Below are 12486 nucleotides of genomic sequence, written 5' to 3'. Positions count from 1 at the left end.
TGGATTAGGTGTCGAGTGCTGTGCTAGGAGACGTGGCTAATTTCATATGCCAGTCTCCAGGTCCTAACTTTACCAGGACCTCTTTGGCCGAACGAATGGTCCGTTCAGCCAAGCCATTACTGGCCAGATGGAATGGGGCCGACAGCGCATGACAAATGCCCTGCCTAGCGAGGAAGGTCTGGAAAGGCACCAATGTTAGTTGCAGACCGTTGTCCAACACTAACACATCCTGCAGGCCATGAGTGGTGAACATCTTATGCAATGTTTTTACTACCGTCTCAGCAGTGGTCGAGGTCATGGATGTGACCTCGATCCACTTAGAATATGCATCCACGACAACCATGAATGTATGACCCTGGAAGGGGCCGGCAAAATCCAGGTGGATACGGGACCAAGGGGTCCTAGGGGTCTCCCATTCCCTAATGGCCACTGAGGGTGGGGCTGCCATATTTTCTTGGCAACGCTGACAGCTCACTACCCAGTCTGTGATAGCCTCATCCAGCTTTGGTCACCACACATAGCTGTGGGCCAACGCTTTCATTCGGGCTATGCCGGGGTGATGCTCGTGCAATGTGTGTAATACCACCCTCCATAACTCATTGGGTATTATGACCCTGGAGCCCCACAACAGGCAACCTTGCAAGATTGAGATCTTGTGCTGTCTGAGCCCATAATGTTGGAATTCGTGCGCTAGCTTCCCCTGGGGCCATTCCCTTTTCACCCAGTCACTGATCTGGCAGAGGGTACTATCCCTGGAGGTGAGCCTAGCCATATCCGCAGCAGTAACAGCTGCCAGCTGGTCATCTATAAGAAGGACGGATGACGCTGTAGCGGGGTCCTCGACCTCAAAAGGCAGGGGACACTGGCTCAGAGCGTCAGCATGCTGCATGGCTTTGCCGGCCCGATGGACCAGCCTGTACTTGTAAGTGGCCAGGAAAACAACCCATGAATCATTCTGGGAGACAGGATACCTGGAGTCTGGCGATCGCTGGCAAGGATGCCTAAAAATGGCTTATGGTCCGTGATCAAGTCAAACGAGCAGCCATACACATAGTTGTGGAATCTTTTCACACCAGGCACGGCCGCCAAAGCCTCCTTGTCAATGTGACCGTAGTTCCGCTCTGTAGATGAAAGAGTTCTGGAAAAATGGGCAATGGGGGCTTCTGAACCTTTAAGCAGCCTATGGCTCAAGACAGCCCCCACCCCGTACGTGGAAGCGTTACGGCCAACGTTAGTGGTAGGTTGACATCGTATTGCACCAATACTTGGGTAGACAACAGTAAGTCTTTAACAGCCTGGAATGCCCTGGCCTCTCTCTGCCCCCAGGTTCATGGCATATGGGATCTCAGGAGTTGGTGGAGTGGCTCCACAATGGTAGATTTGTGGGGCAAAAAGATGTTATAAAAGTTCAGTATGCCCAAGAACGCCTGGAGCTCCATTTTATTCTTCGGTGTAGGAGCCTCCTTGATGGCATGCACCTTTGACAGAGACAGGTGCAGACCATTGGCGTCCACCAGGAACCCATGGAATTCGACGTGTCTCACACCTAGCTTGCATTTGTCTGGTTTAAGCTTTAGTCCCTTCTGCCAGAAACGAGTCAATACAATATGAAGGCTGTTAATAAGCTCTACTTCAGACATGGCTGATACGAATATGTCATCAAAATACAGTATCACTCCCGGCAAGCCCTGTAACAGTCTCTCCATGAGGCTCTGAAAGATGCCGGGGGCGATGCACACACCAAATTGGAGCCAACACTTGAACACTCCCTGGTGTGTGATGATAGTCTGTGTCTCCACAATTTCATCGTCCACCTCCAACTGCTGCTATGCTTGAGCCATGTCCAGTTTTGCAAAGATTGAACCCCGGCCCAAGGAATGAAGAAGGTGCTGGACCACTGGAACTGGATAGGGATTCAGCTGGAGAGCCTGATTGATTGTCGCCTAATAATCTGCACAGATTTGTATAGAGCCATCTGATTTAATCGGAATCACTATGGGTGTCTCCCACCTTGCCTGCTCTATGGGTTCTAATATTCCCTGTGCTATCAGTTTATTGATCTCCTTGTGCACCTTGGGATGGAGGGCAAAGGGGACCCAGTGTGGTTTAAGGTATATAGGAGTTATGCTAAGGTCCATATTAAACAATATAGGAGTCCCAACATATTTTCCTAGCTTGCCTTTAAATACGTCAGTGAACTCAGCAACCAGGTCTGAGAATGGATCTGGCATAGTGCCGTGTATCTCAGTTACTGCCAACCCTAGAGCCTCAAACCACTCTAGGCCTAGCAGGCTGGGCAGCGAGCTATCGACTACCACTAATTTAAGGTGGCCACTGAAATTCCTGTATTGTACTTTAAACCTTCTGCAACCTAGAATGGAAATATGAAATCCCTGGTAATCGCACAGTCTGAGCCTGCAGGACAACAATCTACTCTTCACCATCGAGGGCACTAACCTCCTAAGTGTATCCCATGATATGATTGGCACAGATGACCCTGTGTCAATCTCCATTCTACAACTCTTGCCCTCGATTAATACTGAGAGAAACATCTTTTTCAAATCAGAGTTAGCCTGATCAACTATTTCCCCAGGCCAGCTGTGCACAATTGTGAAACAGTCTTCTTCCACCTGTTCCGTCCTATTCTGTGGCCAGTAACCTCGAGTGTTAGGCCTTGCTGGGTTACCATTCACAGGCAGCACGGCTCTACAGACCCTTGCTAGATGCCCCTTCTTACCGCACCGCCTGCAATCAACATTTTTAAAAAGGCAGGCAGAGAAATTGTGGTTTCCTCTGCACCTCCCACACGGACCCTAATTCCTCTTTTCCTCAGGTTCCCTATTATTTCTGGACTGGAAGGCTTTAAGGTGGCTGGTTTCCTATCCCCTTCGCTTGCCTGGTCCAATTCTACTACTTCCTGGTGGACAGCGGATGGTTTATCCGTTGTTGCTGGATTAAAGGACTTCCTTATTTCTGTTGTTAACTGATTGGATAATTCAGAGGCCCTAGCCTCATCTATGGCCGTTTGCAGTGTTATATCTGTTCTAGCGAGCAGACAGCATTGAGTCGTATATCTCTGACTCCACAGATCAACTGATCCAGCAATATCTCCCCTAGCTCCTTAAACTCGCAATACAAGGCTGCTTGCCTTAGAGCAGCTGTGTATTGCGCAATGGTCTCCCCCTCCTTCTGATACCTAAGTCTAAATGCGTGGCGTCTAGCGACTCTGGATGGTAGTGGGGTGTAGTGACCCTTTAAAACAGCTAATAGGGTCTCCCATGGCACGTCCTGGACCGACTGAGGCACCAATAGAGCTCGGGCATTCTCAAACATATCGTATCCACAGACACTCAGGAATACAGCTAGCTTCTTATCCCCAGGTAGCCCCCTATAATCCTTAGCAGATAGGAAACAAGCAAAGCGGTCTAAGAAGGAATCCCAGGTTTCCTTCCTGAGCAAAGGGTGTGAAGGCCGACAACGTTGCCATGCTTGGTTAGGTTAGTTTTTCAGCTTTAACTGACCCGCCTTTGTCGTTGCCGTGGATATGCTCCGCGTGATAGCTCTTAACGACTCCGTTAGCCCCGCCGCCTTAGGTACATCCCACCTTTGTCGCCAGTGTTCTATTTTCAGAACAACAATGATGGAGGCGAGGCAGGGTAACGATTGACAACTATTTATTTAACTGACAGAAATCTCAAACAAAGACTCGCTCAATATCCAATACTTGGATCGCGAGTTAACGAGCAACTCCCTCAGCACTGACAGCTCTTTTATATAAAATAGAATAGAATAGAATAGAATAGAATAGAATAGAATAGAATAGAATAGAATAGAATAGAATAGAATAGAATAGAATAGAATAGAATTGAATTTATTGGCCAAGTGTGATTGGACATACAAGGAATTTTTTTTGGTGCATATGCTCTCAGTGTACATAAAAGAAAAAGAAAAAAAATACCTTCATTAAGGTACAACATTTACAACACAAATGATAGTCATAGGGTACAATTTAACCCTTAATGATAGCAACAAAAAGTTACAGTCATACAGTCATAAGTGGAAAGAGATTGGTGATGGAAACGATGAGAAGATTAATAGCACTGTAGATTTAGTAAATAGTTTGACAGTGCTGAGGGAATTATTCGTTTAGCAGAGTGATGGCCTTCGGGAAACTGTTCTTGTGTCTAGTTGTTCTGCTGTGCAGTGCTCTATAGCGTCGTTTTGATGGTAGGAGTTGAAACAGTTTATGTCCAGGATGTGAGGGATCTGTAAATATTTTCACGGCCCTCTTCTTGATTCGTGCAGTATACAGGTCCTCAATGGAAGGCAGGTTGGTAGCAATTATTTTTTCTGCAGTTCTAATTATCCTCTAAAGTCTGTGTCTTTCTTGTTGGGTTGCAGAACCAAACCAGACAGTTATAGAGGTGCAGATAACAGACTCAATAATTCCTCTGTGGAACTGGATCAGCAGCTTCTTGGGAAGTTTGAGCTTTCTGAGTTGGCACAGAAAGACAGTCTTTGTTGTCCTTTTTTGATGATGTTTTTGATGTTAACTGACCATTTTAGATCTTGCGATATGATAGAACCTAGAAATTTGAAGGTTTCTACTGTTGATACTGTGTTGTCAAGTATTGTGAGAGGTGGAAGTATGGAAGCGTTTCTCCTAAAGTCTACCACCATTTCTACAGTTTTGAGTGTGTTCAGTTCCAGATTGTTTCGGTCGCACCACAAGGCTAGTTGTTCGACCTCACGTCTATATGCAGATTCGTCATTGTCTCGAATGAGACCAATCACTGTTGTATCATCTGCGAACTTCAGTAGTTTAACAGATAGATCATTGGAGATGCAGTTATTGGTATACAGAGAGAAGAGAAGTGGGGAGAGCACACAGCCTTGGGGGGGCCCTGTATATTGGAGCTGTCAGCGTTGCAGCCAATCAGCGTACTCTGTTGTCCCACCAGTTTGCTGCCTTGCCTTGCCGGCAAACCAATCAGCTGTCACATGGTTATCACATGGCTGCCGGCTGTCCACAACACACAGGGTGCCCTGCCCCCTCCCCTCCACTTCTTTTTCTTGCCCTCCTTTTCGCTCAATAGCCTTTGAACTGCACAGTAAGGCTTTAGCCGTCAGTAGCACCACTTCAGCCTGCCTGTGTCCCCCCCATACCTTGATGCTACAGCATCATTATCTTTAGGGAGAGCTGCAGTCTCAAAGAATGTGCAGCAAGAAAAAAGGCAGCTAAGTGTGCTGCTGCTGCCATTCCAGACGGCTGCTTCAGGAGTGAAGAGAAATAAAGAGACCAGGCGGCAGGTAAAGGTTCACTTGCTTGCTTTGCTCACCCGCCTCCGCTGCCTTTTCTTGGCTCCCCTCGTCTTGCAGCCAGCTTTCTCATTTAGGGAGATGCTGCAGTCTCAAAGATCAGGAAGGCTGCACAGCAAGAGAAAGGGCAGTGAAACTTGCAAGAGCGGAGATGGGAGAGCAAAGCAAGTGATGCTTCGAACTGCCAGCTGGCCTCTTTATTCTCCTCACTCCCGAGGCAGCTGGGTAGCACAACACAAGGCTGTTTCTGCCCCCTTCCAGAGCTGCTTCTGCCGTTCCACAGGGCAGGGGAGGGGGGGCCTGTTAAGGGTAATCTGGGTTCACAACCAAGATTATGAATTGTTGAGCAGAGTACCCTACGCATGAAAACGACTGAGACTGGTTGTATACAATAACAGTCACTTGCAGACAAACTGGGGTTTGATATTCCTTTAGTTTTAGGGAAAAGGCAAAGTCATAGTCCAAAAACAATTCCAGGTCATACACATATAAAGTCAGTCAGGGATGTTACAAGTCTTCTTACCAATGCAGATTTGCAAAACAAACAAGGTCTTCTTTCAGTTCAGCAAAACACAGTTCAATACACAACAGTCAGTATCTTGAGGAATCAGTAACTAGCCATAATCAAGCAACAATGCTGTAGAGTCTCTGTAGATTCCCCAAACAAGCCATAATTTACTAGTCCTTTTATACATTGGCTACAGAGCTCAACCAATGAGGATGCTTGCAATGATGCAGCACAGCCTTAAAGCAATATCATGCCTTTCTACAAACATACATAGTTAGTTTATATATTGCCTGGCCAACTAGTTAGGCAAATGACAATTTCCTGATAGGGCGGTTGGGAGGCCAGGCACTCCCACACCATGACCAAGTGGGTGAGTTCAGGCCAGCTATCAGATGGCAATTGTTCCTTCACTTGCAGCCCCTAGGGGACTGGCCAGGAGCGCCTGGCGGGCTTGGGCTAGACAGACTGGCTTGCGTGACAGGGATCATTGCTCGGGTGTGTGTGCTGCCAGACCTGGATGTGGTGGGCTGCCCTTGCCCAGGTGGCTCCAAAATTAAATGAGGAAAGTAGCATACCATGGGAGGGAGACCCACTCCAACCTGCCCGTTTGGCATAAGGGCTGCCTCGGGGGCAACATGGCAGGGCCTCCTTTCAGACCTGGCTCTTGGCTGTTGCCTCTAATCTACAGTTTATTCATGAGCACCATTGGCCTTTCTCCCTACTTCTCCTGGCCAATGGTGCTCATGAGTAAACTGCAGCTAGGATCGCCCATGTGCTTTCCTCACAGGCCAGGCCAGCTTGGGGAAATACATGGGAAGGGCTCTGGTGCCACAATCTCCCATTTGCTTCCCTCACAGGCCAGGCCGGCTTGGGGAAACAGACAGGAAGAGCTCTGGTGCCGCGATCTCCCGCATGCTTCCCTCACAGGCCAGGCCGGCTGGGGGAAACACATGGGAAGGGCTCCAGTGCCACAATCTGCCGTGTGCTTCCCTCCCTCCCCATGTGCATCAGTCCACCCCTCTGCCAGCTTCCCTCCCCCACCCATCTGCCAGCCCGTGCCCTTTGGCCTTACCTTTGCCAGCAACAGTGAGCAGAAGTATGCAGTTAGATTCTGTAAGTAGTGGCTGGGAGGGGTGGGGAGGAAGGTGGGGTGAGTGAGCATCGTACAGGTGTGGTGAGTGAGTAGGGACCGGGCGACCCGGTTCAGGAGCGTGGCCAGCCAAAGGGTGCTACCGGTTTCGCAAACCATACCAAATTTCCATTAACGGTTCACCTGAACTCATACGAACCAGCTGAACACCATCTCTGCCTTTGACACAACTTTTACAGGTTAAATAAATAGTAACTATTTGAATCTGATCTGGGAGTTTATCAAATGGTATTTAGCTTTTCCAAGGTGATGTCTACCAGGTGTTTGGACTGTAATTCCAATTCCCCATAGATATCATAGAAATTGCCTAGGATTTGGGCCCTTTTAGTCCAATATATCCTGATGGTTTTGCCATATTGGGAAGTGCTTGAGTAAATAGACAAGTCATTCAAAATGATTTCCTATACTCGTTGTTAGTTGCGAAGTCATGTCCGACCCATTACGACCCCATGGACAATGTTCCTCCAGGCCTTCCTGTCCTCTTATCATTCTCTGAAGTCCATTTAAGCTCATGCCTACTGCTTCAGTGACTCCATCCAGCCATCTTGTTCTCTGTCATCCCTTTCTTCTTTTGCCCTCAATCTTTCCCAGCATTAGGCTCTTCTCCAGTGAGTCCTTCCTTCTCATTAGGTGGCCAAAGTATTTGAGTTTCATCTTCAGGATCTGGCCTTCTAAAGAGCAGTCAGGGTTGATTTCCTCTAGGACTGACCAGTTTGATCACCTTGCAGTCCAAGGGACTCGCAGGAGTCTTCTCCAGCACCATAGTTCAAAGGCCTCAATTCTTTGGGGCTCAGGCTTTCCTATTCGACTATCCGATATTTTGATAATTATTTTGCTTCCCTCTATTTATGTAACCTGTTTAATTTCTATTTTAATTCCATGAGCTGAACAAAACCAATTGCTAAAGATTAAAAGTAAGAAAGAAAATTACAACTTTTCTTATCTGCCAGTATCTTTTTAACCAGTATGATTCATCTAGTACATCTTTAGAGCACCAGTCCAAGACATATGATACTGGGAAAGAGGAGGTAAAAACCTGTTGCTTCTAGGAATTAGATCAAGGGTGTCAAACTCGGGCCCGCGGGCTGGATGCGTCACATGCTGGTCCTGCCCCCGCCCGGTTTAGCAAAGGGGGAAAAAGTCCTGATACATCATGTGACAACATGATGATGATGATGATGATGATAATAATAATTAATAATAATTAATAATAATAATTAATAATAATAATAATAATAATAATAAGGGGCGTGCATAAGAGCACAAAAGTGCCTACCGTTCCTGTCCTATTGTTCTCTTCATTATATCTAATTAACATAGCTGTTGCATACTTTTACTTATATATATATATTTCTTTCATGATGTATTGTTTTTATTTATGACAATGTTTGTGTATACTGTTGTGACAAAATAAAAAATAAAACAAAAAACAAAAAACGCTGTGACAATGTGAGTTTGACACCCCTGAATTAGATCAACTTATTTATTAGGTAAGGTAAATAGATAAAAACTGAAGAATTAATTTTATCTGTTCATACAACACACAAAGCCTGTGAATTAATTACAGCTGTTTAGATTTATCGAAGCTAGAAGCCATGGTTTACGAACTACAGTGCTGGGTTTGTATAATGCACTAAGCCACAAAGAAGCACGACACATAGCTTAGTATAGTATTGAATTCAGTTTGGTTTAGAGTAGAGAATTAAGGCAGCTCTTTGTCACTAATTCCCACTGTAATTAAAAGTATTGATTTCTGAATAGATTATATTGCTTTATAGCTGCAGTTGTAGCACCGGAAATTAGTTCCATCACAATAAATAAGATGATCATAAATGGTTTATCCTGGGACCAAGCAATTTAGCATTTACCTTAAAGATAAAAGCAATAGGCAGAATGCTAATTATCTTTTGGTCTGTATTGCCTGATTCATTCACTGGTCTTCACAAATTCCAAGCACCGTTTGATGGCAAGATTTTCTACAGAGTGATCTTATACAAGAATGAGTGTCAGGAATTTTCAAAAGTTCGCAACATATGTATGGTTGGAGTTGAAACTCACTTCAACTCACTTCAGATGACATCTTTAAACTGATCAGGCCAAAATTCTCCTTTGGCAAATGTAAATCACTGGAAAATGAGGAAAGGCTTTCAGTGTTACTACCTAGCAGCAAATATAAGGATTAGGATAAATTCAGATTGCATTCAGGGTATGAGAAAAGTTTTGGATCTTTTTTCCCTGATTCCAGCATAAACACAAAATATTCCTATTTATCCAAGGGAAAAATTACTCAGTGACTTTGTTAAAATAACTTTTACAGTATGTTTCAGATTTTAAATTCAGAAATGTTAATGATCTAGGTAAATTGAGATTAGAGTACACCTGGTGGGACCCAGAAGAAGGACCTTCTCCGGGGTGGCCCCCTCTCTCTGGAACATCATCCCCACAGAGATTAGAATGGCTCCCACTCTAGCATTCTTCCAGAAGGCACTGAAGACCTGGTTCTGCCAACAGGCCTGGAGAACCCAGAGTGGGATGGAGCCCATTAAATGGCTTGTGTGAGGTGCTGTCACTGGGGTGGGGCATGGGGGATGATTTTAGTATATTAATTTATTATATGACTTCTTTTATTAGTTTTATTGTTTTTATATGTTGTTTTATATTCTGTAAGCCACCTTGAGTCACCATGTGCGAATAAGCAACAATATAAATTCCTTAAATAAATAAATAAATAAATAATCTCTGCTGCCATAACTCTTTGAAAACATCTAATTTGATCAACAGACTAATAAACAACAGAATACTGGAAAGGTGTTGTTGTTGTTTTTTTGCACTATTCTTAGCATTAAAAGAATTATTACTAATTCATAACAAATTCTGCCCTCTTCCCTACCTATTTTCTGAATTATTTGACCATTTCTCAGTTTTTGAACTTTAAAAGATTTAGATTCTTGTGTTATAATTCACTGTTCAAAAATCCAAAATATATTATATCCCCCTTTTAATATTTAACTTTGATGTACGTTCTATTATTCTATCTATATTCTATATTCTACTTCAGCTATTCCATTTTTATCATCCAATTTGTGCCAATCTGATAAAACATGCTAAAATAAACACACATTACATCACTGCAGGACAAAAACTTAGATTATGAACCATTATAAAACTTTGCAGTTACTTTGTACAAAGACCCTAGTGAGAGAATTGTAGTAATATCTATAATAGTTTAACCATACAGGTGTTCAAGAACACATTGTAAACACAACCTACCATTTGTTATTTTTTATTAGTTTTTAATAATTATATTTTATTGTTGCATTGGTGCCCATTGAAGTGAATAGAATCCTATGGTAGCAAAAGTTGGCTTGTATGTTAGAAGAAAGCAGCTCACATGTTTCCTGCTATAAAATAATAGAAAAAGTGAAGATATGACTAAATTGTAATAAGGAAGCATCTATGGCTTTTCATCACTGATACATCCAAAGAACATTTAACAGTGGAAGTTTTATTAAACATTTACAAATTTTCATGAAGAACATTGCCTTGATTGAGGAACTCTTATCACTATATAAGCGTGCTTATCAAAAGAAATGCACCCAAGGGCAAAAAAAAAAAACCAAAGTACATAATTTTCTTGTTATTGATAATCAGCAGTAAGAACCAGATAAAAGGAGGTCAGAGTTTCAGAAAGAGACAGAGAAACAGCATCCATTTATGTTCATAAGGGTGTAAACCGATCATCATCTGCTGCTGCATAGACTCCATTAATCTGTCCAGCTTTTAAATCTAAAGTATGACAGGGAATTCTATTTTCCATTGTTACGGCTGCTTCGTATTTATCATCTAAATCTTCTGCTTTTTCAGCATTTTTATGTCTAGAAAAGAGAGAGAATAAAATTGCTAGTCAGTAAAATATGAAAAGCATATATCTTTTCAGCCTTAATTTTGCAGATAAATTACCCTTCTATAAATATTACAATAATGTACAGCTTTGGTGTAGTAGTTAAAGGGCTTAGGCTACAAACTGGGAAATTGTGAGTTCAAGTCACTCTTTAGGCACAAATACAGCCCTTGGGCCAGTTACTCTCTTTCAGCTCTAGGGAGGAGGCAATAGCAGAATGTTGCCCAGAAAACTTCACAGCTGTGTCCACCAGCAGATTCCAACTGTTTGGAATCAATACCAAGATGAGGGCACCAGAAATACGCAACCTAAAACCGTCTCTATCAATTGGCCCTGATGGATTATGTGCCTATTTCCTAAAGAAGCTCTCAATCATCACAACAAAACCACTTAGCATAATCTACAAAATAACTTTCAGAACCAGTTCCTTACCTAACTAGCCTCGGTCATCCCTATCTTCAAAAAAGGTGACCTCAGCCTAGCTGATAATTACAGGCCAACCTCATTATGTTGCGTCACCTGCAAAGTCATGGAATCAATCATAAACCAATCCATTACCCTCTACTTAGAGACTAACAACCTACTCTCTAACAAGCAATTTGGTTTTTAAAAAAAATTGTCCTGCAACCTGCAATTATTACACTGCAAAAACATATGGACTTCAAAACTCCACCAGGGTAAATCAATAGATGCAATTTATATAGACTTCTGTAAAGCCTTTGATTCAGTGGTACACAACATGCTACTTCTAAAACTAAAATCTTATGGCATTTCCAGATTCCTGCATAAGTGGATAGCTGCATTCCTATCAAACAGGCAGCAAGTAGTCAAAATAAGGAGCGTCTTATCTACCCCTGCACCTGTTAACAGTGGTGTCCCCCAAGGCACTGTTTTAGGACCCACACTCTTTATATAAATGACCTTTGCGATCATATTATAAGCAACTACGGTTCTGCAACCCAACAAGAAAAACACAGACTTCAGAGGATAATTAGAACTGCAGAAAAAATAATTGCTACCAACTTGCCTTCCATTGAGGACCTGTATACTGCACGAATCAAGAAGAGGGCCGTGAAAATATTTGCAGATCCCTCGCATCCTGGACATAAACTGTTTCAACTCCTACCCTCAAAACGACGCTATAGAGCACTGCACACCAGAACAACTAGACACAAGAACAGTTTTTTCCCGAAGGCCATCACTCTGCTAAACAAATAATTCCCTCAACACTGTCAGACTATTTACTGAATCTGCACTACTATTAATCGTTTCATAGTTCCCATCACCAATCTCTTTCCACTTATGACTGTATGACTATAACTTGTTGCTGGCAATCCTTATGATTTATATTGCTATATTGATCATCAATTGTGTTGTAAATGTTGTACCTTGATGAAGGTATCTTTTCTTTTATGTACACTGAGAGCATATGCACCAAGACAAATTCCTTGTGTGTCCAATCACACTTGGCCAATAAAAAATTCAATTCAATTCTATTCTATTCTATTCTATTCTATTCTATTCTATTCTATTCTATTCTTTGCAGATGATGTAAAACTATTCAACACCACTGACAATGCTGCTACGCTACAAAAAGACCTTGACTAT

General features: G+C 43.1%; 2 protein-coding genes across 12 annotated transcripts in view; both read right to left on the bottom strand.

Annotated features, from left to right (window-relative positions):
• ACE2 (angiotensin converting enzyme 2) overlaps positions 1 to 2231 on the bottom strand; it is a 54955-nt gene extending 52724 nt beyond the window's left edge. Inside the window, exons 1-2 of the mRNA XM_058186241.1 lie at positions 2011 to 2231; positions 972 to 1138 (exon numbers count right to left, since the gene is read on the bottom strand). Of these exons, the coding sequence (XP_058042224.1) occupies positions 972 to 1138; positions 2011 to 2231 (388 nt within the window). The remainder of the gene's footprint in view (positions 1 to 971; positions 1139 to 2010) is intronic.
• Positions 2232 to 10263: 8032 nt separating this feature from the next.
• Positions 10264 to 12486, bottom strand: part of CLTRN (collectrin, amino acid transport regulator) — a 39264-nt gene continuing 37041 nt past the window's right edge. For all 11 annotated transcript variants that reach the window (XM_058185451.1, XM_058185456.1, XM_058185459.1 and 8 more), the window contains one exon: positions 10264 to 10852. In XM_058185451.1, coding sequence (XP_058041434.1) covers positions 10696 to 10852 — 157 coding nt within the window. In that variant the 3' untranslated portion in view covers positions 10264 to 10695. The remainder of the gene's footprint in view (positions 10853 to 12486) is intronic.

This window comes from Ahaetulla prasina, chromosome 5, assembly GCF_028640845.1.
Source record: "Ahaetulla prasina isolate Xishuangbanna chromosome 5, ASM2864084v1, whole genome shotgun sequence".
NCBI lineage: Eukaryota > Metazoa > Chordata > Lepidosauria > Squamata > Colubridae > Ahaetulla > Ahaetulla prasina.
This window is presented reverse-complemented; position numbering and strand designations above follow the sequence as displayed.